This window comes from Neodiprion lecontei, chromosome 1 (genome assembly GCF_021901455.1).
Source record: "Neodiprion lecontei isolate iyNeoLeco1 chromosome 1, iyNeoLeco1.1, whole genome shotgun sequence".
Lineage (NCBI taxonomy): Eukaryota > Metazoa > Arthropoda > Insecta > Hymenoptera > Diprionidae > Neodiprion > Neodiprion lecontei.
The window spans coordinates 21,199,364-21,226,692 of NC_060260.1; the positions used below are offsets into that span (position 1 = coordinate 21,199,364).

Consider the following 27,329-nt stretch of genomic DNA (forward strand, 5'->3'; position numbering starts at 1 on the left):
GCGCTATTTTTGAAAGCTATAAGAGAGCCATTCATTCTTACGTCCATCGAATCTTATTTGATGGGGGATATTCAAATGTTAAATAATTAGTTACAGTCGCCAAATCATTCGCATTGAGTACACGCGATATTTGTACACAACCTCGGGTATTTAATAAGATGACAATTCAAACGGAAATTGAACTTTATTGTTATATCTTTAGGATAAATCACAAAGCATAATTCGAGCTATTAAAAAAGTACTCCAAAATTTCATTTTTCAATCATTCGTTAAAGAAATTGATAAAAATTTAAACGTCATAAAATAAAGAAAACAAGGATGGGAGGGGTGTAGGTTTAAAAATTTCCATCAGAACAAAAACCAATATCACTCGTATTTGGTTTATTGTTAATAACGAATATTCGTAAGTCTTTATATTTCAAATCATTTCGTGATAGAATATTGAAGTTTTGTGTCACTTTTAAAAACAATAACAGAGGTTATGTTGTACTGTTTACGGCAGAAAACAAAAATGGAATTTTCGCCGTGACGTCAAGTGGGGGCTATCGCGTGACTTTGCTACTGCGCATCTCCGTTGAGAGCACACCTTATTCGCCATAGAGCAGGGAAGCTAGCGGCAGTGTTACTAGCTCGATAATTTTGTCGCTAGATCGGGAGATTTTCAATGATGTATAGAAATTTTTTTTTGCAGTTTTGGGTGCGTTCCGAAATTAGCTCCAAGTACTGTTAGCTATCTTTTATCTCTTTTGCAGTATTGAGTTCGTGGCCAGCTCTGCCTCTGTCCTAGATAGTTTTTAGCGCTGCGAGCTAATTTCGGAACGCACCCGTAGAAATGAACCTACTATGAGTGAGTTTCAGTCATGGTGAAATTAATATCCACCATGGTTTCAGTATGAGCACTCAGTGCTGTCAACAATATTTTATCTCCTTTGCGCTCCCGAATTCGTGAGTAGTTTTGCCTCGGTCCTAGAGAGTTTTTGCGCTGGCAGCTAATTTCGGAACGCATCCTATTTACACCAGCTGCTCTACTCTCGAATCGAGGATCCTAGGTATCGCATGCGAGATTTCAGTCGCGACTTGAATTTCTTTCGTATTCTCCAATGCCACGCAGTCGCATACGACTTGTCACAAGTAATAATGGGGAACCACACTGCCAACTCTTGCAGCTTGGTGGCAGTATCATCGTTGGTTCAAAATTCAAATTCAAGCATACAATATTACGTTAAAATTCATTTTCCTTTATAGAGGAACTTTTTTCTTCACTTGGGAAAAAGCTCCATGGCAAATTAACCTGTTTAAATTCTTCAATCCTCCGAGCAAAATAATTTTTCATTTTGGAACACCGCAATTTCGCGGCAAAATAAACCAACGATTGTGCACCACCTGCAATCAGCTTGACAACTGTGGTCCCCCATTTCCCGATGCGATAAAGCAACAGTGTTGCCGCGTGAGAGAATCTTGCAACAGCCAATAATTGCTGAGTTTATAAGAGGAATCTAGAAAACATCTTATCAACTAGTGTTCTTCGGTTCTTCCCATCAATGAATCGAGAGGAAGCGTAAAGAGTTCCAAACATCATAAGCATCATAAGCATCACCCAAAAAGTACAATAAAAAATCAAGCTTAAATTAATTAACTGTGTGAAAACTGTCAGCAATTGTGAAGAAAAGATGCGCACATATCTGAAAAACGAAAAACCTTACTTATCGGTAAGCGCCTGAAAGTGAGAATAAACATACGTGCGCGCAAAAAATATAAACATCGATCATATGTTTCGGTAAGTAAGCATTAGATCCGAATATATTTTTTAATGAAAAGAAATATCTAAGATATACGTTTCAAAGTATGTAATGTTGTAATATAATATTATTATCATATTAACAGTATAATGAGTCAGAAAGACCTTTGCATAACCTGTCAAAAAGACTGCAAAAGAGACGGGATAATTTTTCAAGTTCTCAATCAATGACCTTTCCTGACGAATTTCTTTTTAAGATAAGGAATATTGACATGAGGCTGTGAAGGTAGACTGAAACTCATATTTAGCTTCAAAACACGATAAATATGCTCGTGTAATAATAAGTGTTAAGTATTGATATAGCTTACAAATTATTAAAAAGTAATATATATTGTTACAAATGGTGAAATCACCCGTCTTGTCTCCTTTTAATGATCTAGTAGTCATCAGAGATAAAAGAAGTTTGTAAACCACTTATGTCTTTAAAAAGAATAAGGTTGCTGCGTCAACCAACATTATTGTAAAAACAGTCTTGTTTCTGACTTTAAACTAGAAACACGTTTCCACCTATTGAATCTTTTTCCCAACATTTTATTTGCGCCTTTAATTTGTCTCATATAAGCTCATGAATCCTTATTAATTTTTGCGACGTCATAGAACGTTACAATACTTTATATGTTTAAAAGTATGAAAGCTTCAAGTTATGATTAAGTGTGAAAAGCTAATAAATTTTATATTCAGATAAGACATAATATTGTTCCGTTCATTATTAACTACAAACTAATATTTGTGATTTGATTGTGTTATGAGCTTCAAGTTGTTTTATATGAATATAAAAAACTTGAAAATTTTGTAACCATAGCAATGAAATATCGTCTGTCATTATTATATAACTGCATTCGAAAAAAATGTATTGCATTCTACTGAAAACGTATTGTACATCTTGTTACAGAATAAACATAAATATATATGTTGACATAATATAAATATATACGCGTGTTTAATATCTCCAAATTTAAAAACAACGTCCAATTACCCGCATGTGAAACATTTAGATTGCCCTAAGACTTAGAGCATGTACAGTATATGCTGTAAGCTCTAAGATACCTTTTTAAAATACGTCAAGATGTCTAAATATCAACTATCAGTGATGTGATAAAGTCGTCTTGAAACCATCCTACAGACAAGAAGCAACCTGCCTAAAAGAAAGAAGCAACACATAGATGGGCATTTGTTGACTATGCAACGCCTATAAATTGTCGTTTTGGCTCGCAAACAGGCAACTTTTGTCTGCGAACGTCATCTGACAGATAACCACCATGACGACATCGCATTCACTGAATAGGGTCCTCAATTTGAAAATAGAGTCCCTAGGCCACTCCGTCTCTAAAATCATGACCTGAAAATATGGCAGATAGCGCTAGTGAGGGGGAAACGCTTATACATGTCGCTTTGTAACACACCCTGCACACCCCGACTGCCGAGATTGTGGGTATGTTCCGATATGCATTGCGAGCACTGCACAGTGCTCTCACTCTAGAAAAATTCGTTCCGATATGGACTGCAGTATACGGCCGCAGTACCCTAGGGAAATATATGACGTCATGAATAACCACCATATTTCTACTGCGAAAACTGGAGATTTCGAGGTAAGGTACTCTCAGTGCTTTGATCACGTGATCAACAGCGTTCAGAAATTTAACAGCTTCCACTATTGATAATTATTATTATTGAATATTGTCATTTAAAAATACCGGCCGTTAAAAACAAAAATGGAAAATTTGAATAAATTGTGTTTATTGCAATGTGAAACAAATATTATGTATGAAGTGAAAGTAACGCCAAAAAATGTCGATCACAGTGTACTGTACTGCGTCCCGTTTTAAGCAGTAACCAGTATAGCTAACTATAAAGGAACGGCTTCGCAGTATACTAAATTGACGACACACCTTACAGTGCTCGCAGTGTATATCGGAACATACCCTGTATGTACACTTGGGGATAATGAATCTGAGACGGATAACTTTTTACACTAGACAGTTATGTTGGCATCACGGAGAAACCTACAGCGCCACAGTCAGCCGAGCGCAAAACTAACTAAATCTCAATAAACGTAACGTAACCCATGACCGTCGAATAATTATCCCTGCCACGAAGTATAGATACAAGGAGTCTGAACGTAATGTTGAACGAATGGTCGTAATTTAGGGGACAGATTTTTTTGCCGGTAGAGTGCGCCACTTTTTAAGAAGCACTCGTTTAAATTCTTACGCGGGAAGTCTTGTTGCTATTGACACCTCTCTGGAAAAAAATATTCTGAGAAATGTGGAATTAAATACAAAGTTTTAGGATTTACATTTAACTTTTCTCTCCGTAGCACTTTTATTAAAACATTTGACTAGAAAATGCCCCCGCATTATTATGAAATTGTTAATTATTTTTTTTGTTAATTCTTTTTTATGCTCGTCACAGCCAACAAAAATTGATATATTTCTTGTCGTATCGTCATTTATATCAGAGATTGTTGAAGAATCATTATTTAATAGCAAGCTACAATTGTTTTCATTGTCGTCATTAGTATGTGATTTTGGCTCAGCTTTCTTCCTCAAATGAACTTTCTGGTATTCATACACATATACACTACCATCTTTTAAAATCTCTCGATCAGTTTTAATCACATTCTCTGGATTAAAGTGTAATTCGCAAATAAAACTGCTAGCTTTTAATTCTTGTCCCAAAGCTGAGCTCCATTTACTACGCAATTCAACATCCTTAAAAGTAATATATATTTTTATATTTAAGCACATAAATAAAAATATTTTTCAAATATTAGAAAACTACATAAATTTTAGAATTATTTGTTAATAACACAAATTTTCAATATTATTTTGAGGTTACTCACTTTTGGTGCTTTGAATAAAGCTACTTTCTCTACATTCTCACTTGCCTTTCGGCCACTAAGACAACCATGAACAGCCCAACACCTACCCATTGTTTTCTTAAAATTAATTTTAAATAGATAAATTTTTATTTTATATTTAATTTAATTAATTTTAACATTCGCGAGCTAGTATATGGTGTATGTTTACGTGTAATAATAATAATAACAACGGTACGTCCTGAGTACTTGCGCAGCCAGTGGCAGAAAAGAGAACTATGATTTAGGTTTATTATTGCGTACATTAATACTATGAAAACCCCGATACCGTTCAGACTCCTTGTATCTATACTCCGTGATCCCTGCGGTATTTTACGGTTAGATTCGGCGGTCATGGGTTATGTTAGGTTTATTGAGATTGAGTTTGTTTTGCGCTTAGCCAACTGTGGTGCAGTAGGGTTCTCAGTGTTGCCAAGGTCCCTAGATTATAAAGGTCAAGACACGCGTGTTCCAGTTTTTCTCACTATAACGTGGGCAAAAATTTCTGTTCGCGTGGGCCCAAAAAATATCAAACTTACATCACCGCATTAACCAGTTTTGACTAGCCCCCTGACACACGCTGCTAAAAGTGGTTCGCAAGATGTCCCTCGATTCTGCCGCCAATCTCCACCACTAGTGGCGCTAGTAGTTGTCTGAAAAGCTTGCGCGCGGTCAGCGAACGTGTCAAAAGTCTACTAGCGCCATGTAGAGGCACTAAAAAACGCGGACAAAACGCGTACAATTTTTTAGTAAGCGAGCAGTGGTGAGTGTCAGGGGGCTGGTTTTGACCAATCTTGCTCAATTTTTTAAGGTTAAGCATTCACGAATTGCGCCCTCAGTGTCCTGACGTTCACGAAATAAATAGAAGCACGTATATATTTTGAGGTTAATCGTTGTGACAGGTCAGGAATCAGAACTACACCGGGTGCTTTCTATTCAGAGCACAGTGTGACACAGTGTACAAATTTCTATTGTAAGCGGCCAATCCGGGCAAACGAATAGACCAGAAATGTTTACACCGTGTCATATTGAGTGTTTTCCATTTACTGAATAGCTCTGTTCGTTTTAGTCACACTTTTATGCACCTTTTGCACTTTTCCTGAATCTAGCCAATGGACGGTGCCCTTTCCTATGGAAAATGTAAAAAGTGTAGAAAGTGTAACTAAAACGAACAGAGCTACTCAAGTCGACTTGTGTCGCTATATCTGGTGTATTCCTATGCCCAGATTGGCCGGTTACACCAGAAATAGCGATACAAGTCGATTTGAGTCAGTGAATAGAAAGCACCCATTGTCATATGAAACTTTTGGCGCATTCTCCCTAATTTTTTTGCCCACGCGTGTCTTGACCACGGTCTTACATACAGGTCTGGTAACCAGTAGGGTGGGGAATGACTCAGATAATGAGGCAAAACCGTGGTTCTCGTCTTCGCCTTCTGCAGCGCTGCCCCCTCGGGGTGAGCTAATCATAAATCAGATCCGAACAGCTGATTTTTCGGAATCAACAATCCTGAATAACACTCGAAAATGAAGAAAGATGCGAATAAAAAATGATTGAGATGTTTGCTAGCATTCTATGGCGGGCGTGATAATTGTTTTATTTTAACGGAATCCTCAAATGTTTAAGTCAATAAAATCCATAAACATCAAGCCGAAGGCTCACAACTTTTGAGACAGTTTGAGATCTTGTGGAGATGATCCACCGTTTACACACTTTACGCTGAGTTAAGAACCGTCAAAAACTTCGATGAGCAGGTTATCTTATCGGTATACCTATATCAATATCTATCATACCCTGGGCCAATGATGCCCCCAGAGATGAGTAGGGAGATCTCCAACGCTCGGCTTTTCGTGATACCAGCTAAGTTGGAGCGTCGACGTGACACCTAGGCGGCCACGCACCGAAGGTGGCCCATTTCCGACCTGACATCAAGCGGCCATGCACCGAAGGTGGCCCACAATCGTGTATATATAGATACACTCGGCTGCTCGAGCAAGTGGTTGCCAATCGCATCCTTGTCCCCGCTCGCACAGATGTTTCCAGGAATGCAAGAATTGGGATTTTTTTTGTTTCAGTTATGAATGTCAGCGAATAAAAGTATCTCCAGATTTGATAAATCTTGGAATCAATTAGCGGACGCTGAACCAAATTAGTTGACTATTCCCAGTCCGAATACTTTTTTTTTTTTTTTTAATACATATTATTTTTTTATTGATATGAAAATATGTGACGCCTGGTATTCTCGAATATTTGTGCACGCAGTCTATGGAAAAATATACGAAGCCAGCTCGATAACATTTATGCAAAATGTGCAATGGGCAAGTGGTTGGGGGAAATTTTTTTTTTTCTCGAACTGAATCTTCCAGAGAAGCATCAGCGAATTCCAAGCAAGCTCCATAAACATACCGAGCAAACGCGCGCTCACGGACGTAGCTGTGGTGTGGCTGAGTGGATACCACATGAGGATGAATTTTCAATCACAGGTTTTTGCGCGAAGTTTTCCTGTATTTAAGTTAATTACTGCTGCCTTTGCTATAATACTGTATTCAAGTCTTAAACAAAACACTAAAAAATAAGTTAACCACTTAATGTAAAACAAAATGTTAGATTGAGCTTAAAATTTAAGCCGGAGTTACATAAGCTAAGATAATTACAAGTGCAACATTGTAAATATTGTACATTTATTGTTCATCTAAATAAATATGGTTTCTTTCTCAAAAAAAAAAAAAAAAAAAAATGAGGATGGAGTGATGCGGGACACGGGTTCGATCGCAGTTCACTCTTTTTTTTTTTTTTTTTTTTAAATTCAATCCCGGCTTTTGTTTTTGTATTTTCGGAGAGAAAAAACAAATGAAAGAAAGAAAATTTCCAGAGCCGGTCAATTTTTTCCTTCTTTCCTTTTGCTTTTTGTTTTACTGAACCCACCCTTTTTGTAGTGGGGGTAATCCAGAAGAGAACAAATAATTGAAACAATAAAATTCCGAGTGTGAATCGATTTATTCCCCGTTTTTGGCGCCTCTTTTTTAATAAGGAAAAGTTTTGACAGTAATGAAAAATAGAGATTACTAAAAACAAATGTATTGTTTTTTAATAACACCGGTCCACAAAAATAAAAAAAAAGAGGTCTGTACTTTTGACCGGACCTACCTATCTTTATGTATTTTGACGCACTGAATCCGAATCTGAAGTCAGTTTTGCCCGTACACCCTCAAAATTTTGAGTAAATTGCAAAAAACCATAAAAATAGCCAAAAATTAGCAGTTTTGGTAAGAAAAAAATTTATGGAAGTATAGACCAAGTATGATTTTTATGCATTTTGGTCCGCTAAACCCAAATCTGAAGTTTATTCAACCATAAGCCTTTTAAAATTTAATTGGGCCGGTGTTATTAAAAAACAATACATTTGTTTTTAGTAATCTCTATTTTCCATTACTGTCAAAACTTTTCCTTATTAAAAAAAAAACGCCCATTTTATATCAGTCTTGACGAGCATTTCTTAAGAATTTTGAGAGATGCGAGATCGGAACGACAAAATTATTTCAGTAGCAACAATGTATGGACCCCTCTCCTTTTCTGATATTGGCAGCCAGTTAAGAGGCTTCACAGTGTTCAGTTTAATGCCAGCAGCTCTCGAGGTATCAAGATGGTAAGTGAATTACATAATTATTTTACATGCATGCAAAAACCGGCAGGTTTGACGCTCGTCTATTTACTTTATAGATTAAAAAGAGAAAAAAAGGGAAGGACCTGTAGTCGTATTTTATACTTTATTTAATTTTCCTTGAATTGTCAAACTTTTTTATTTTTAATTGTATAGGAAGAAAATGTGTGGGGAATTCCATTCTAGTGCCCAAGAATGTAGTACACATTTTCGTTCGTTTTAACTTTTTTTTTTTTTGGGAAAACATGTTCCTCAATTTCCAAATTTCCTTAATTTTTTGGTATTCAAATCGATTCTTAACAATTTTGCGCACAGGTGGGATTTCTTTAATTATTTTTTCCCTAAACCTGAGGATATTTCCTATCTGAGATCACTGTCAATAGGCGAGATTCCGGAAATCATTAATTACCTTTTTTTCTAATTAAAAAGAAAATCACATAAGGCCACTAAGAGCTCGAAATGAAAATCTGAAAAAATTAGAGATGGTTTTTTGTATTCGAAGCCATTAACGTAAAAAATCCGTTTAACGACCATCCTAATAGATATACATTGTATGTTGGGCATTCCACGTCAAATTTGCAACCCATGTACCTCACCCTCTTCGCTTTTGATAATTGTTTGGTATGATGTTGCAACCACGGTTTCAATCGACTTAAAACAGTGTCGGAATTTTTTTTGCAGATTTCTTTAGCCACCACTGAAATAGAAAAAAATTGTAAAACCAATTCTGAAAAAGCTTCTTTTAAAATTCTGAAGAAATTCAAACTAATTTTATAATTAAGAATATTATTTGTAAGTACGACACGATAACGTGATCTCAACATCTACTACTTTTCCAGCAAGTTTTTTTTCTCATGCCGGAATTGGAGTTTCTATTTATTTATTCGGTCATAAATTTCTCTATTATTAATGGATTTCAATTTTTCTGAAATCTAGAGGAATGCCAGAAGGCCTGAATATAGTTCATACCATTTCATTCTTTTTTTTCAAGTTATTCAAAGATCCAAGAAAACTAAAAACTTGCGAAAACTATAGTAAATGTAGAGATCCCGTTATCGTGTCGTGCTTAAGAATCATATTTTTAATTATAAAATCAGTGTGAATTTTTTCAGAATTTTGAAAGAAGCGTTTTCGGAATTGGTTTTTCAATTTTTTTCTATTTCAGTGGTGGCTAAAGAAATCTGCAAAAAAAATTCCGACACTGTTTTAAGTCGATTGAAACCGTGGTTGCAACATCATACCAAACAATTATCAAAAGCGAAGAGGGTGAGGTACATGGGTTGCAAATTTGACGTGGAATGCCCAACATACAATGTATATCTATTAGGATGGTCGTTAAACGGATTTTTTACGTTAATGGCTTCGAATACAAAAAACCATCTCTAATTTTTTCAGATTTTCATTTCGAGCTCTTAGTGGCCTTATGTGATTTTCTTTTTAATTAGAAAAAAAGGTAATTAATGATTTCCGGAATCTCGCCTATTGACAGTGATCTCAGATAGGAAATATCCTCAGGTTTAGGGAAAAAATAATTAAAGAAATCCCACCTGTGCGCAAAATTGTTAAGAATCGATTTGAATACCAAAAAATTAAGGAAATTTGGAAATTGAGGAACATGTTTTCCCAAAAAAAAAAAAAGTTAAAACGAACGAAAATGTGTACTACATTCTTGGGCACTAGAATGGAATTCCCCACACATTTTCTTCCTATACAATTAAAAATAAAAAAGTTTGACAATTCAAGGAAAATTAAATAAAGTATAAAATACGACTACAGGTCCTTCCCTTTTTTTCTCTTTTTAATCTATAAAGTAAATAGACGAGCGTCAAACCTGCCGGTTTTTGCATGCATGTAAAATAATTATGTAATTCACTTACCATCTTGATACCTCGAGAGCTGCTGGCATTAAACTGAACACTGTGAAGCCTCTTAACTGGCTGCCAATATCAGAAAAGGAGAGGGGTCCATACATTGTTGCTACTGAAATAATTTTGTCGTTCCGATCTCGCATCTCTCAAAATTCTTAAGAAATGCTCGTCAAGACTGATATAAAATGGGCGTTTTTTTTTTAATAAGGAAAAGTTTTGACAGTAATGGAAAATAGAGATTACTAAAAACAAATGTATTGTTTTTTAATAACACCGGCCCAATTAAATTTTAAAAGGCTTATGGTTGAATAAACTTCAGATTTGGGTTTAGCGGACCAAAATGCATAAAAATCATACTTGGTCTATACTTCCATAAATTTTTTTCTTACCAAAACTGCTAATTTTTGGCTATTTTTATGGTTTTTTGCAATTTACTCAAAATTTTGAGGGTGTACGGGCAAAACTGACTTCAGATTCGGATTCAGTGCGTCAAAATACATAAAGATAGGTAGGTCCGGTCAAAAGTACAGACCTCTTTTTTTTTATTTTTGTGGACCGGTGTTATTAAAAAACAATACATTTGTTTTTAGTAATCTCTATTTTTCATTACTGTCAAAACTTTTCCTTATTAAAAAAGAGGCGCCAAAAACGGGGAATAAATCGATTCACACTCGGAATTTTATTGTTTCAATTATTTGTTCTCTTCTGGATTACCCCCACTACAAAAAGGGTGGGTTCAGTAAAACAAAAAGCAAAAGGAAAGAAGGAAAAAATTGACCGGCTCTGGAAATTTTCTTTCTTTCATTTGTTTTTTCTCTCCGAAAATACAAAAACAAAAGCCGGGATTGAATTTAAAAAAAAAAAAAAAAAAAAGAGTGAACTGCGATCGAACCCGTGTCCCGCATCACTCCATCCTCATTTTTTTTTTTTTTTTTTTTTGAGAAAGAAACCATATTTATTTAGATGAACAATAAATGTACAATATTTACAATGTTGCACTTGTAATTATCTTAGCTTATGTAACTCCGGCTTAAATTTTAAGCTCAATCTAACATTTTGTTTTACATTAAGTGGTTAACTTATTTTTTAGTGTTTTGTTTAAGACTTGAATACAGTATTATAGCAAAGGCAGCAGTAATTAACTTAAATACAGGAAAACTTCGCGCAAAAACCTGTGATTGAAAATTCATCCTCATGTGGTATCCACTCAGCCACACCACAGCTACGTCCGTGAGCGCGCGTTTGCTCGGTATGTTTATGGAGCTTGCTTGGAATTCGCTGATGCTTCTCTGGAAGATTCAGTTCGAGAAAAAAAAAAATTTCCCCCAACCACTTGCCCATTGCACATTTTGCATAAATGTTATCGAGCTGGCTTCGTATATTTTTCCATAGACTGCGTGCACAAATATTCGAGAATACCAGGCGTCACATATTTTCATATCAATAAAAAAATAATATGTATTAAAAAAAAAAAAAAAAGTATTCGGACTGGGAATAGTCAACTAATTTGGTTCAGCGTCCGCTAATTGATTCCAAGATTTATCAAATCTGGAGATACTTTTATTCGCTGACATTCATAACTGAAACAAAAAAAATCCCAATTCTTGCATTCCTGGAAACATCTGTGCGAGCGGGGACAAGGATGCGATTGGCAACCACTTGCTCGAGCAGCCGAGTGTATCTATATATACACGATTGTGGGCCACCTTCGGTGCATGGCCGCTTGATGTCAGGTCGGAAATGGGCCACCTTCGGTGCGTGGCCGCCTAGGTGTCACGTCGACGCTCCAACTTAGCTGGTATCACGAAAAGCCGAGCGTTGGAGATCTCCCTACTCATCTCTGATGCCCCTAGCGGATAGATAGGAAACAAGACCGTATGCCTCACTAACTGTGACACCCCCTACCACTCAAAAGTGCCGGAGTTACCAGACCTGTATGTAAGACCGTGGTCTTGACTTTTCTTATCTAGGGACCTTCGGCGTTGCCAACATAACTGTCTAGTGTAAAAAATTAGCTTTTTGAGATTCATTGCCTCCAAGTGTACCTCTTTGCTGCACACTGACCTCCAAGATTACAGCTCTTTCAAAGTTTCAACACGGTTAAGCAGCGTTCCACGTCGAAGAGATAGGAGTGCAGACCTGTGTAGAAGATCGGGTGCTGCATGCAACTAAACCAACTGCTGTAGGAAGTAGGTTCATTGCTACTTCGAACAGCAGTTTTCATGTTAACATCCAGATGCTGAAGAAAACACCAAAATCAGTGACCAATCAGAGTATTCTTACTGCTGCTTCATTCAGTTGTTAGCTGCACGTGGAAAAGCAGCTTAAGCTTCTCCAAGCTCGGGGGAAGCCAGGCGATGCCTTGTGGCGACGCTAAGCCGTCCGTGTGAATTGTGAATTATTCCTGCTTCCTTTAATATTCGGATTGATTTTAACCTTAAAATTGCTATTCGTCCCAGGCGAGTAAAGACATTTATCGCGTAGTATTTCCAGAGAATGACAACAGCCAGCGGATCGGCCAGCATTACGGGCTCGTCGTTGCCGAAATGGCAACTTGCGTTGGCCGTCGGTGCGCCGGTAGCTCTCGGCCTTGGCTACATGTACTATAAGAACAGTTTGAAGCCAGTCCCAAGACGTCGAGGAGGATCAAAAGGTGGAGCCGGCCAAGAAAACGGCACCTCAAAAGACGTGGAACTATCGGTTGACAGTGACATTCTCCCGACAACGCTTTCGGCTTGCGAGTCGGAAAATGAGGTTAGAATATCCGTTTACACGTACCGCATAACTGAATTTATTGGCTCACGAACATTTCTCTTGATTCGACGATTCGAAAACAATAAAATTCTCTTACATATTTCACCGTTTGCTCTGTGTGTTTGTTTTGTGATGAGCTTACAGACAAGCGAGAAATCAGTCCAAGATCCTTAGTTCTAGAATATTGTTACTCACCTTGGATGAATGTGGAAATGCTGTTGCTATTTGCATTATTATATATAGAACTTTTGATCTGGGTTAGAAAAAATTTGGCATTTGTCATACTATTGTAAAGTTTTTATGAATTATTGTTCCTGTTGCTATCTGAAACTGCAACTCAAACATGAGGTATAAGACACGACTCTGTTGAAGCGCAGGATAATTTTGCATAATATGTATGTGACTTCCATACAGTCACTTTTCCTAATTTCTGTTCAAATACTTGTCTCGAATTATCTGTGTTAGTTTACTTTGTATAAGAAATAAATACAGTCAATGGTAAACGTCAAAGCTGTATCTAGCCCAGAATATTGAATCTTTTAGTCACAGTTTACTTTATATAGGGCTTCCTAATTTGAAAAACCGGAAAAATTATAGCTGATACTGTGTATAATTGCTTCAGTTGATTGAATAATGATGATAATAACTACTACCTGTGCTGCCATACTTGTAAGCATGTACCCCATAAGTGAAAAAATTGTACATGATCTCAGAGGAATAGGTTAGTAATCACTTTTATACATCTGCAGCTGTCTTGAGCTTAGAACCTTAATATATTTTTCGACAACTGTAAAGCTCCATTATGGGTTCTTGCCAATCGCTTATTTGATTATGTTATAATGTACGGCAAAATCTGAAAAAATTTATGGGCGCATTTTGAAATCCCAATAGTGTTTGTATGCACAAGGAAAATCGAGAAAATTGGGATAACTCGGGAAATTTCTTACAGCAGGGAAAAGTCAGGGATTTCGAAAATAGCACTGGAATTTTGAGTCAGTCAAAGAAATAAACCGTTCTTGTACAAAGTCCTATCAATCTTGAGAAAAAAAATGTGCACTCAAAATTTTGTTTAGTCTCGTCACTTTGTACATCCTATGTATATTACCTAATACCAAATCTTTCATTTCATTTCTTATTGTAAATTGCACGCTGTTGTTTGTAAATTGATAATTAAGCAGTAACATATTTATTAGGTAAAATTGAAGGTATTAGTGTTAATGTGTAAAAAAATTGTCATTAATCAGTGACATATTTTTTGAAATGTTACTGAATAAATGATATTGTTGGGCTAGAATACCTGGAAAGGTCAGAGAATTTCAGATTCCAAAAAGCGTACGAACCCTGCTTAAGTAAATGATAAAATTTTTTGCTGTGCTAAGAAAATCTTTTCAATAATTTTTTGCAAAATTTGAATACAGGCATGCATTTTATTTACTGTCGAAATATTTGGCATGGACACAAATAACACAATGCTGAAGTTCTAGGGTTGATGCATCTGTCTGCAACTGTCTTAGGATGTTTAATACAAAAATCCACATTCGTACAAGGGATGAAGAAAACTACATAAAACCTTACCCAAATATAGCCGAACCGAGTTGAGGCCTCAGCTTACTTATTCAGCACCTGAACGACATGACCAGTCTTATAATTTTTATAAATTACAAACTGAAATCCTCCCATTCTGCAGTCTTCCTCCCTATGCACGGAGCTACTTTGATCGGTCCATGACATCTGAAGTCCAGAGAACCAAATTTTTCCACAGTACTCCAATCCTAATCAACCTGTTATTGTGCTTTATCGAAAAAATACTCCTCAAAAGATGTTGTAAAGCAACTATTGCTCAAATAATTTTTGCAGTGGCTATAAATTTTCTTCGCAGTCCCGAAGGGCAGTATTCCAAAAGTGAAGAAAACTTGACTCTTATCTTTCTCAAAGTTTTTCTGATCTAGTTTATTATTTGCACTTGTATATCCTTGCTGAAGAGGTTCATTAGGTTGCCACACCCACTTTCAAAATATTAATTTTTTTTTTTGCTCATGACTTGATTGCCCGTCAGTCACTATATTTTTGGTTTATTCGCGATTTTTCTGCTCAACCCTTTTAGCTGAGATTTGTGGTGCTGCTAGCTATCAAAAAAAGTTAGCATCACTAGATTGATGGCATGGAGAACGAGTATAGATAGAAAATGATAGACTGCACCATTGGTTTTGCCTTTTATTTTCTGAAGTAATCCGACGACCCTACTTTTTTGCTCATTTCCTTACCGTGAAAATCCATCTCCTCGATGGGAAAAGAGATGACCAGCCGAAAGTCGAGCATTAATTTATGAAAACCTGAGCTGTATTTCAATCCTCTAAATTTACGTAAGGCCGATTTTTCTACTCATCTGCCCCCTCCCCAGAAAACTCACCCTCTACCACCATGGGAGAAAATAATGAATAAATTGTGAGTTTTGAAACATAATGTACTGTATTTTTTGCTCGGCAATTCATATTAATATACCATATGTTTAATTTGTCTGGACACACCCCTATCTAGAAAACTCACCGCAGCCACGATTAGAGACATAAATCGACGTAAATTGGTGATTTTTTAAAAACAATTGCGGCCCGATTTTTTTTAACCGCGATTTGTGTTTACAAATTACGAATTTGATTTTTCTACTCATTTTCTTACTCGGAAAACTCACCCCTTGCCTTTGAGCAAAAAAATCGAGTACCGTTCATTTTTCTAAAATCACCGATTTGTATTGATTCTTACCTCCGGTCACAGCAGGGAGAATTTTCTGGGTAGGGGTGTGAGCAGAAAAATCAAACATGTGATATACGAATGTGAATTGACGAGAAAAAAGATGTAGGGTATTGTGTCATAATTTTTTCTTCGTTATTTCCTTTGATCATGGTAAGGAGTGATAGACGGAGAGCTGGTGGTCATTTGACTTACGTCATTTCATAAACAAAATTTTCCATCTTATCGTAATCTCTTTAACACCGCTGATAATTGACAGCGCCGTGCCTATAAGGTGGGCAAAAGAGCAGCCGCCGTGCCGTTAAAGCGGTATTCAAGTATATTTTTTTTCCTTAGTGAAATCAAAAAATTTGCTATCTATAATAAATTTGAAAATGTTTCTCCCTAGGTATTTGTCATGGTTTCGATGTCATCAGCGTAACAGAAATTAGTATGGAAATGAAAATGTAGAGGTGTGGCAACCAATATAGGCGTGTATACATTTGCGCCACATACTACTTCAGTATCTCACCCTGCACATTCGGCACGAATCCCACGAGCACGACGGCGAATGCGTGACAAACCACTGGGTCCACTATCTATTATTCGTTAATTTTCACTTATCCCGTTGTGGACACACCCCCAAATAAAAATATAAAATATAAAACACGATATGCGTTTATAATATTAATGAAACATTCAATTTCCAAAATTTTTTGCTGAAGATTTAACTGCAAACTCTCAACATAGCACAGTTCAAGATAAAATTGTTTCCATGAGGCTAACCGAACAAAACTATATAATACAATTTGAAGTTGGAAGTGATCTAGTTTGATGAAATTGCGAAATCTTAGAAATGACATTCAATGAAATGATAAGTGAAAATTTCCGTTTTTCCTCAGAAACAATGTAATATGAGCCATTTACTTGGCGTGGGGTAGTTAACACCCCAGCTGTCCACAACAAGTTAGACTATATATATTCAATTGGCTAATTATTTATAAATATTGTGAGTGATTTTGAAAAGCATCTTTTTCAAAATTCTCGTAAAATTCTCAAAAATTGCATTTTCGTTTGGAAACATGCTAAAACCGAGCTTCTAATAGATCGGTTATTAAGATAAAAACTTTAAACATTTTTCATGTTTTTGATCAAAATTCTCAAAAATTCTCGAAATTCTAATTTTTGTTTAGAACATTTCCAAGTCGATTTCATTATGAAGTTGATAAAAAAAGTTTTTATGTATCAAAAAAATAGAAATCGCTCCATAATGGAACTGGTATAGAAATGTTTTAAGTGAAGAATCAAAGTTTTGAGCATTTTTCGGGAATTTTCAGCTGCTTTAACAATGTTCTAGTCGATCAGAAAAATTAATGTGCTGAAAAAAAAAAATGGAAAAAAATTTGGCCCACCATTGACTCGGTCTTGAAATATTTGGAATAAAAAATACAGTTTTTGAAAAATTTTTGAAGATTCTGAAAAAGGACGTTTTCAAATCAATCTGAATAATCATAAATAATCAACCAGTTGAATAAAAAGTATGAAAAAATTGAGGTTACTGCTTCAGAGTTGGGACAATTGTAGACACTTTTTTAAACAAAATCAAACTTGCGAGAGTCAGATATTAATTGGGCTCATATGGAATTCCACATACATACGTATATATGTTTTGCAAAAGGCTGTTTCCCTCAGCTTACCCCAAGCGCGCGAAGGGTTAGGCATGGCGCTGTTATGCTGGCATTGCCGTCGGTTCTGGTGGATCGGTTGGGGCAACAAATTAGGATCAAAAGAGCACTAAATGCCTATTCTAATCCGAATTCATTCTTCTAAGGTGGTCATTCTACCTTAGATTACGTGATATTTTTATCTTGACATCGCCATCGATTTCCACAAAACGATTAGAGCAACAAAAGAGCATTAAATAAGGTGGTTATTCCAGCTTAGAATACTTATTCAAGTGTGAGTTCTTGTACAAGTACGACAAGTACAATCGGATCTCTAGCCTTCACGGAGCTGAAACCGAATTGTTACGGCACTGAAAAAATTACGTAACCTTTCTGACAGTCAATAAACGGCGAGCACCAGGACCATATCATTTGACCTGGCACACAAAACAGCCCTTCGCGGAGCTAAAATCCTATTTGTTTAAGGGATCATCCTAGTGTAATGGGTCGAAAAATGGCTGATTTCCGCAATTTTTTTCTGATGGTTAAAATACGCTAATTAATCTGATTTTTTTATATCAAATCAAAGCACTAATGAAGAACAGAAAATGAATTTTTAAACAATTATTATTATTTTTTTTTTGTTATTTATTTTTTAAGGTTGAAAATAACTTCCAAAACAAAGGAGCCGTCACGGTAGACATGGTGGTGACCAGAAATATTATCTGAAACAAAATTCGTAAACTAAAAGATTATTAATTAGTATGAAAGCCGCTATCTTGCTATAGAGGTTTTTTTTTTTTTTTTTCATTTATCATAATTGACAAAATGATAGCGGTTTGAAAAAAAAGTATCGAACTTAGCCTATTTTTTCAATAGCTTTTCGTTAAAAAAAAGATATGAAATTTCAAAATAAAAAAAAGCCTCCATGGCAAGATAAAGAATGGCGTGATGAATGTTGTGTCCAAATTTGAGACAGATCGCTTGGAAGCTTTTCCTTTGAGAGTGTTCATTATTTTGAAAAATCACGTTTCAAGAACACCTTTTAAAAAATGTTTTAACTGATTAGCATATTTTAAGCATTGAAAAAAAACGGCGAAAACCAACTATTTTTCCACCTGTTACACTAGGATGATCCATTAAGATTAAGGTTATCTCGTCAGCACTGGCCCAGGTCTAGACAATCATCAGTACCCGGAGCACAAGTGACGTGCATGCTGAAACATTAGTGCCTGACGTTCAATTTTACTATGAAAAGTTGTATAGCATTTTCAACTGGTTACACTAGCGCATACCGTATTCACACTGGAGTCCTCCATTGTATTTTCGAGCGTTTTCAAATGGATGTATTAAATGTGCAGTTGCAAGTGTGGTTTCTCCAGTTTTCTACTAATAGTAAAGAAGAAATTCTACGACAAACATATTGGCGCACACACAGTGCAGCCAGTTGAAAACGCTCTTACTCATATGCTGTGTTACTCGTAGTGCTATGAAGCTAAAGCTAGCAGCCAGAGTTAGCAGCCAAACGTGTCAAACTTTTTGGAAGTTGTAAAATATAGTTCAGTTTTATCGTCGTAATTCTATAAAGGTATTGGGGGTTCAAGGTATTTCACAAAATTTTGATTTTCGGATTTCACTACCTTACGCGAGTGAACATTAGAACGTTAGGCTGCAAATTCTAGTTGCTAGCTTCAGCCTCGTCGTAGTGCTGGGCACACTTTGCACGCATCATGTTTTACTGACAAGATTGGTGGAAGATTTTTTCCCTAAGTGTGCGAGCTTGTATCTTGTGTTGTAATGCAGTGTAAATATGGCGATCGCCCATAGTAAAAATCGCAATAGAACTTGTGGTGTATTGTAGGTAGTACCGAGATTGGTTTTATAGCATTTTTTATTGCATCTTACGTCTATAAAGCCGTAAAAATAAATCAAAATCTATTTCGTACTCAGTATCATACTCAGTCGGTGTGCACTGAGTATGATTTCCCGGTTTTTAAACTAGCAACAGAAACGGAATCATAGAAAACATGTAAACAGTGCGCCATGACACAGAATATGAATAAAAGCCAGTTCACGACTTCATTGTACACCCAGTATGCAGTGTTGTAACCACTTGGAAACGCTATAGCGAAACGGAAATTCTACAAGACTTAATATATACCTAATGTCTGTATAATGCAACATATTTAGAAAATTGTAATTTGGCAAGTTGAGAATTTGTAAGATTTTTGGTTGCAAATTGAATATGCTTTGCTTTTATTATTTCTATAATCCTGCTTATGTTATAAAGCAGCTATTTTCTAAAATGCTTTATCACTTAACCGTTTCAGTCACAGTGGGATGCTCAGCGTCCCACTTCAAAAATTTCCAAAACTAACTAGCCATTTCATTAATACATTTTTTCACTGAATATTTTGGGCTGAATTTTGTTACTCAGAGATTTTTGGGGTCGCTAATCACGAAACTCAAGTCAGAATTTAGGTATATCATCGATTAGATGCATGTGATCACATTCTTACTTCAGATTCATGATCAGTGACCCCAAAAACCCCGGAGTAACAAAATTCAGGCCAAAATATTGAGTGGAAAAATGTGTGACTGAAATGGCTAGTTATTTTTGGAAATTTTTGAGGTGGGTTGCTAAGGATCCCACTGTGACTGAAAGGATTGAGAGTTATGAATTTTAACCTTAAACAATTCTATGATAATTATATTTATACGTTGCAGTTCAAAAAAGTGTGTTCCGCACAAACTCCATTGGAAAAGGCGACACAGTACAAGAATGAAGGAAACAATTACTTCAAATCTGGAAAATATGACGAAGCAATTTTATCTTATAACAAGGCCATTGAAACCTGTCCACAAGAAAATACCATGGATCTGGCAACATTTTACCAAAACAGAGCTGCAGCTTATGACCAGTTGGTAGGATATATAGAATCGTAGTATGCACCGCTTGCCTCTTTGTTTCAGTAAATCAGAATGCTTTAAAAATATAAACATCCAGAGCCGTACAGGAATCTCGTATTTCCTGATACATTTCATATTTAAGGACATTGCCCATTTCTTGCACAGATAGCGATTGCAAACCCTCGCTACATATAAATTATCTGAATCATTCAATTAGGTTTCTCCAACTTTCTGATACGTATTATTCATCACTTTCTCACCTACTACCGCATACCTAATTTGACTTGCCATGATGTACAAATTTTTTCAATACCTATTATTCTATAACCCTAATCTTATTCAGCATGATTAGGAGATTGGGACAGGATAGCGTGAGTTTCATTATTGCAGCGACCTTCAGATGGCCTAGCTAATCATTGAAAATATACCCAGTGTCAATAATTAACCAGCGGTTGTTTTGGGTGGTCTTCGTTGCATATTTTTTTTTCTTTTTAGTCATCAATGCAAACTTTTTTTTGTAAAAACTGACCATCACACCTAAGAGATTTTATTTTTTGCTATTCTACAACGGTTAAGAAAATCCCCTCAATGTGTTCAAAACGTTGAACTTGATACTGTGGCCTAGTTCTGACGGAATGGTAGATCCTGGTGTACGAGGGGCATAGCGTGAGTCCCGCTCACTCTTCACCTCGGCCATCTGGCTCGAGCCGCGCAGTAAACCAGATCTTCTGCACGAGTTCACTAGGCAACGTCCTTAAACTTATCATTCAAGTTTCATTAGCGTGCTGCCCTAACATTTTGAACTGTTGAACTTAAAAATTGGTTACGAAATGCCGTCGATTAGCTGAAGTTTATCAAAATGTGAAAATACTAAACCTAAAGCTGAAAGTTGTGTAATCCACCTCCTAACATCATACTTTCTAACATGGTAATGTTTTGAATGAATGTATGTATTACCTTTAACGTAAAGTAGTGAAAAGAATTTATTTAAAGCTTGTAGACTTGAATATGCAAAAAACGCAGCTATCTAATTCCATGTTTTATTAAACAGAGAAAATACAGCGCAGTCAAAGCAGATTGTACAAAAGCGTTGGAATTAAATCCTCGATATGTAAAAGCGCTGCAACGCAGAGCACGAGCTCTCGAACACAGCAACGACTTAGTTTCTGTTCTGGAAGATGTTACAGCTGCTTGCATCCTTGAACAATTTTCTAATCAATCAACGCTTGTGATGGCTGACAGAATTCTAAAACAGCTCGGTATGTAACTATGTGTAAGAAATCTATCCAGTGATATTTGTTAAGTTTTCTTATTCTAACGTTCATGTACAACAAAAACAATTTGTAATCTTAATTCTACTCTACTTTTACAAATCGAAACTGTTCATGTCCTTCTTACACGTAACTCGGATTAATGAAAAATGCTTGAGCTTATTTTCAAACACTCATATTTTAGTACCAATATGTGTTTATAATACTTTAGGCAGGCAACATGCAAAGGAACATATGGCAAATAGAAAATCAGTTATGCCAAGTAAGCACTTCATCAAAACATACTTCAGTGCTTTCAGTAAGGATCCAATTCTGAGTAAACTTGACGAATTCAAAATCGCTGAGCCTACCACGTATGTAAATTGAGATCAGACAACATGTACCAAAATCTATATTGTGAATTTGTTTCAGGGTTAACAAGAGTCAGTTTTTATTGCTACCTTCTAAAATAGTGAATTCAATTTTTTTTGTTCAATCTCTTTTGACAAAGCGCCTTTTCTCGTATTTGAAGTAGGGGCCAAATTGTCGTTTTCACGCGCACTTGCGAGCAGACGAATAGAACTTTTCCAAAGTTACCCTTTACCGGGTGCAAAATTGTATGCACACCCGCTTGCGAAGTGCGCTCAAAAACGGCTAATTTTTGCGCTCGTTTGACGTGTATCACAAGCAAACTTTCAGCAGGAGTAATACAGAAAAACGGGATTTCATTCGTGGGATCGCCTTCTCTCCACCCGTGATACACAATGTATTATTACTTGAACGCAATTCTCCATACAAGGAAGCAATTTTCTGTCTTCGGACTTCTTTGCTGTTTCACAGTCGATAAAAGTCAATGATCCCTTTCTCTCGTAATTAACATATAGAGCAAAATTATTTAAGAAAAGCCAGACCTGTCATCCATCATTTTTATTTTGCAATTTTAGACAAAAAAAAAAAAAACTTCAACTTTGAAGCCATGTATTTTCTAACTGGTTCATTTTAAAAATCTGGGTGCGTGCTCATTGGATTCGTTGGTTCTTTCTCTACAAGATGGTCATATTGAATAGTAAAAAGAAAAAAATGTTGACCATTTCCCCAAGATTTGGAGCATTTTTGGTCAATTTTGAGGGTTTTGGCCAATATTTCTGTAGACATTTGTCGTAGGTCAAATCTGTAGTCATATTCTTGTTCCTTGGTCAATTTTACATAGTGAAACCAATTTTCAGCCACTCCGTACAAAAAACTTCTGCGTAATCAAAAATACCCAAATACAAGTCAAAAATGTGAAAAAAAAAACTAGAAATGGCTCTGCCTAAGCCAATAAATTTTTGCGGGGCCCAATATTTGGCTTTTGACTAATCTCTAGGTGAGTAACATGTTCACAAAAAATCAGTCAAATCGGAGGGGATGGACGACAGGTCCGGGTTTTCTTAAATAATTTTGCTCGTATTAACTTAATCTCAGTAATTACTGTTCTAAGTAGTCAACCACTAGTGAAATCTGGTGTACATTGCTGGTAAAATAATGTGACATTTATGAAATAGTCAGATGTATAAAATTAAGTGATACCTTAAAATCCTGAAATCTGTCATACACTAAATCGTGGAGTGTTACTCCGTTGTTACAGTGCTGACAATTTCAGTCTTATTGGTTATTGCAGAGATTATGTGAAATTGGTTGAAGCTAATGGATTTCTGTTTGTCAGAAATATTTTCCAAAGATTATCATATCTTCGAATCTGTATTGGAGATATTTTCCTAAAAAGTACAGAAAATTGTATTCATAGTTCATTTTTCGCAATTGCAGAGGCTATGCTAAGGCCAAGCAGACAATTAGAGAAGAGAAATATGACAATGTGATATCTTACTGTACCGAGGAAATTGAGCACCCTGATTTTGTACCAGAAGCTTGTATGGAGGTATACCTCCTCCGCGCTACATTCTATCTATTATTAGGATATCACGAGGATGCTAGTGCAGATCTTGCAAAAATTATAAACAGTAAGAGTACCAGTAAAGAATTGAAAGTGAACGCTTTGATAAAAAGGGCCAGCATGTACATGCAACTAGAGGACCCTGCTAAGTGTTTCCTTGATTTTGAAAAAGCGATCGAAATTGACCCAAAATGTGGAGATATTTATCATCACAGGGGACAGGTAAGCTTATCATCATGAACGCTGAAATATAGTCGAACTGGAATGTGAATTGTTGAGAGACGAGCTCTCCATAAACCATCCTATGTTGTATTGTTGTATACTGGGCTGGTTGTCTTGTTGTGGCATTAGTATTTGATAGCGGCATGTGACGTGCTCCACCTGTAAATGTTCTGGCTCTCTCTCTATTAGCACGTATTAGCTATGTAAGTACGATAAAGGGGCATTGACCTCAAAAACAGCTCTCACTGTCGCAGTAGTCGAGTCAGCTCATATATCAGTTCACATTCTAGTTGGGGTACAGTTCAGTGAGTAAAAATATTATTCCATTCTTGTATCACGGAATAAAAATATACCGTATATTTGCCAAAATACCTGAAGAATGGTGACTAATTTTGTAGAAGCTGCTCATTTCCTAAGACTATCAAAATAATAAAACTTAGCATTGTGATTGATTACAGGTGAATCTGCTTTTAGAAAAAATAAATGATGCTCAAGATGATTTCAAAAAAGCAGTGGATCTTAATCCCGATTTTGACATTGCGTTTGTTCAAAAATGTTACACGGATTATCGGCATGCTGTGGTGTCAAAGGACATGAACAAGGTAGCTGACGTCATGACGGAATTTAAACGAGCATTTCAGAAATTTCCGGACTGTGCAGAATGCTACACACTCTATGCACAGGTATATATTTTTTTTATATATAAATCTCGAGGTCAAGAATATTTTAACTCCAGAACGGTAACGTTATTTTTTTACGTATTTCGGTAACTGCCTTGTATTCTCGGGAACATCATATTGTTAAGGTTCCTGTGGGATTGCATTTTCTTCGTTTTCTAATAAAGAATCACATGGGTCAAAAAACTTTTTGCATAGTTGAAACTATGGTCGAGTCGAAACTGTAAGTTGTTCTCTTGCGACAGGAAATTTGAATTTGCGCGGGGGTTTTTTTTTTTATCCCCCCTTTACCATTCTAGGGTTACACAAATATTTTTCTACCTGTATAATATGAAAAAACAAACTCAGATTAATATTTGCTTCTTGTTTTGAAACTTAGTATTTGTCTTACTTGATCTCAAATACAGAATTACTTCTGTAAAGTACTAACTGTGAATAATAAATAGCGGCTTTAATTGAATGAATTATTTTTTCTTTTCTTGAAAATGATAATTCAATAGATTTTTTCTTTATTTAAACAGATCTTATGTGACACGCAAGATTACGCTAAGGCAGATTCTTATTTTGCTAAAGCGATTGAAAGAGATCCAAATAATGCCAACATTCATGTACACAGAGGGTTATTGCACTTACAATGGAATGGAAACATTAATAAGGCAATCGAGTATATTAACAAGGCATTGATATTGGATGATAAATGTGAATTCGGTTACGAGACATTGGGAACTATTGAGGTACAAAGGTATGATCTGTGCTGTATCATTATGGATAAAAATGTTCCACAATTTTTATAATTTTGAGTCCTTATTTACATTCCGATTTCAGAGGTAATCTTAAAGAGGCAATTGAACTTTTTGATAAAGCGTTGGCACTTGGTCGCACAGAAATGGAGTTGACGCACATCTTTAGTCTGAAGGATGCTGCAAAGACTCAATTAACAGTGACTGAAAGATTAGGCTTATCTAGTTTACTCGAAATACCAACGCCTGGTAATTAATTAATCAATACTGTATCATATGAAAATAGGAGCCTACATTTTGGAGGTAATCGAATACTGAGGTTACAATCATTGGTTGTGAGAGATGGAATCAAGTATGTTTTGTGAATTTTAAGTAAAAACATGGGCAATTTAAATCAGAAAGTAAATGACTGATCAATTCATGAATTACTTTTATACTACTCTTTGTAATATACTTTATTCTATTGGTTGGAAATAGCAATACAAAATGGAAATTTCTCATGAATGTTATTGGCAATAAAACGTAATCTGATAATTCTCTACAAATCTTATAAATTTTAGTACAATGGGGCTAGTTACACTGTTCAACTGGGAATGGATTAGCGCATGTTTACTGCATAGGGTAACCCATGTACAGATTAACATTCGTTGTTATATTAAAAAAAGAGAAGTAATTTGAAATTCTTTTTAAAATATCATCATATCTGCATGCTTGTCCAATGCATTAATACACTTGCAAAACAATGTAACAATATTTGTAAAGGATAATATTGAAATTTAAAAGTAAGTGATGAAGCTGTTAGAATTATGTTAGAAACTTTTGCATTTGGAAAAAGTACCATCCATTTAAGTTAGCTCGTGATTGATTTCTTCATTATCTGTCGTACAAGCGAAAGCAAGTTTTCTACCAAAACAACTATGGCTGTTTCTCAACATTCTTAACTTTTAACAAATGTAGTATATTTTTGTGCTCATTTTTGGCGTGGATTAGTTACAGGCTTGTAAATAAACCACTCACTAATCTTTGGTGTGTATGAAATTCAATTGTTAAATATAAATATATTACATTAATATGCTCGTATGTCATTTCTAGATATATTTATATAATTTTTATACTATTACATCGCATATATTTACACCAAATTACATGTATAGTCTGTATAAGCCAATGAGTAAACTTCAGTTTCAATTAATTTTTATATGAAAGATCGTTTCCTAAACTTAAATCTTGTATGACGAGTTACAGATTATTCTGATTTTTCGAATATCGGACAATTTACTGTACTGTCTTCACGTAAAGAATAGTGTTCTTCGATACTAGTGCGCGAAGGTGGCAATGCTCGCACAAGTGTGGAGGCGCAGCACGAGCCCGTAGACGAGTTGAAGGGCGAGTGTGGCGCATTCACGCGAGATAGGCATTGCCAACTTTCGCACGTGTATCGAACTCTATTTTTTGTTACACCTGTAATGGAAATTCCATTTTTATGCACCAAACTATTCCATCGGTGGCGCTAGTGCAGCTGTTTGTGAAATGCGCAACTGTGGATAAAAGCGCGACCGTCTTTTTCGCACACCGCTAGCTATGTGCGAAGGTTTATCTTATACCGCCGGCAATGTGAAAATCTTTTTGCAACACCTGTATGGAAAGTCCATTTTTATGCACCATTTACAAGCACCGAAAGTAGTCTTTTATCAGGTCTCAGCAAATCCTCAGCAACGTCACAAATTTCGTGACGTCACTGACCGGCGGCAGTAAGCTGTCGGGCGATTTCGGAACGCAGTTGCCAGTACTTGCAGTACTGCAAGTATATTTCGGGATACGCCCCCTGTAACTCGCCCGCCCATCTTCTAACCGCTTTAGCGTGCATCTGATTGGCTACATTTTTAATATTTTCATTAATAACTAATCATGTATGGGTCAGATGTAAAAATGACAAATGACTTTTTGTCTCAGAATTTTATTTCCTATCAAATGCAAAAAATCCGACCATTTCTTTATAGACACCCATAAGTACATAGCTCATGAAAACTGATTTAACATAAGCATTTGTTTTAGAATGCATCTAAATATTCTTAATACAGATGCGTGACAATTGGCCTCCTCGCACGTTACTCAAGATGCTTATATATTATTTCAAATGATTCAGATAGAAAGTCAAAATGATTACTTTTGTCATAGTTCTTAATTTTTTCAAAGCTAACATCAGAAGTCATTTTCATGAAAATCGACTTTCACACTTTGAAATTCCACTGATTCTCGGCCTACTTT

At 35.9% G+C, this 27,329-nt stretch overlaps 2 protein-coding genes across 2 annotated transcripts; one reads left to right on the plus strand and one right to left on the minus strand.

The window, feature by feature from the left end:
* Positions 1-3,943: 3,943 nt before the first annotated feature.
* LOC124293300 lies at positions 3,944-4,950 on the minus strand. Its single transcript, XM_046733619.1, has 2 exons — positions 4,641-4,950; positions 3,944-4,509 (listed from the first exon to the last, which is right to left on the minus strand). Exons 1-2 carry the CDS (start codon positions 4,728-4,730, stop codon positions 4,084-4,086), a joined length of 516 nt encoding a protein of 171 aa, XP_046589575.1. The 5' UTR covers positions 4,731-4,950; the 3' UTR covers positions 3,944-4,083.
* Positions 4,951-12,513: 7,563 nt separating this feature from the next.
* LOC107222851 (mitochondrial import receptor subunit TOM70) lies at positions 12,514-26,131 on the plus strand. The gene is made up of 8 exons (XM_015662372.2): positions 12,514-12,938; positions 20,057-20,254; positions 21,291-21,498; positions 21,722-21,863; positions 23,296-23,644; positions 24,103-24,327; positions 24,843-25,063; positions 25,147-26,131. The coding sequence occupies exons 1-8, from the start codon at positions 12,681-12,683 to the stop codon at positions 25,316-25,318; spliced, it is 1,773 nt and encodes a 590-aa protein (XP_015517858.1). The 5' UTR covers positions 12,514-12,680; the 3' UTR covers positions 25,319-26,131.
* The last annotated feature ends 1,198 nt before the right edge of the window (positions 26,132-27,329 follow it).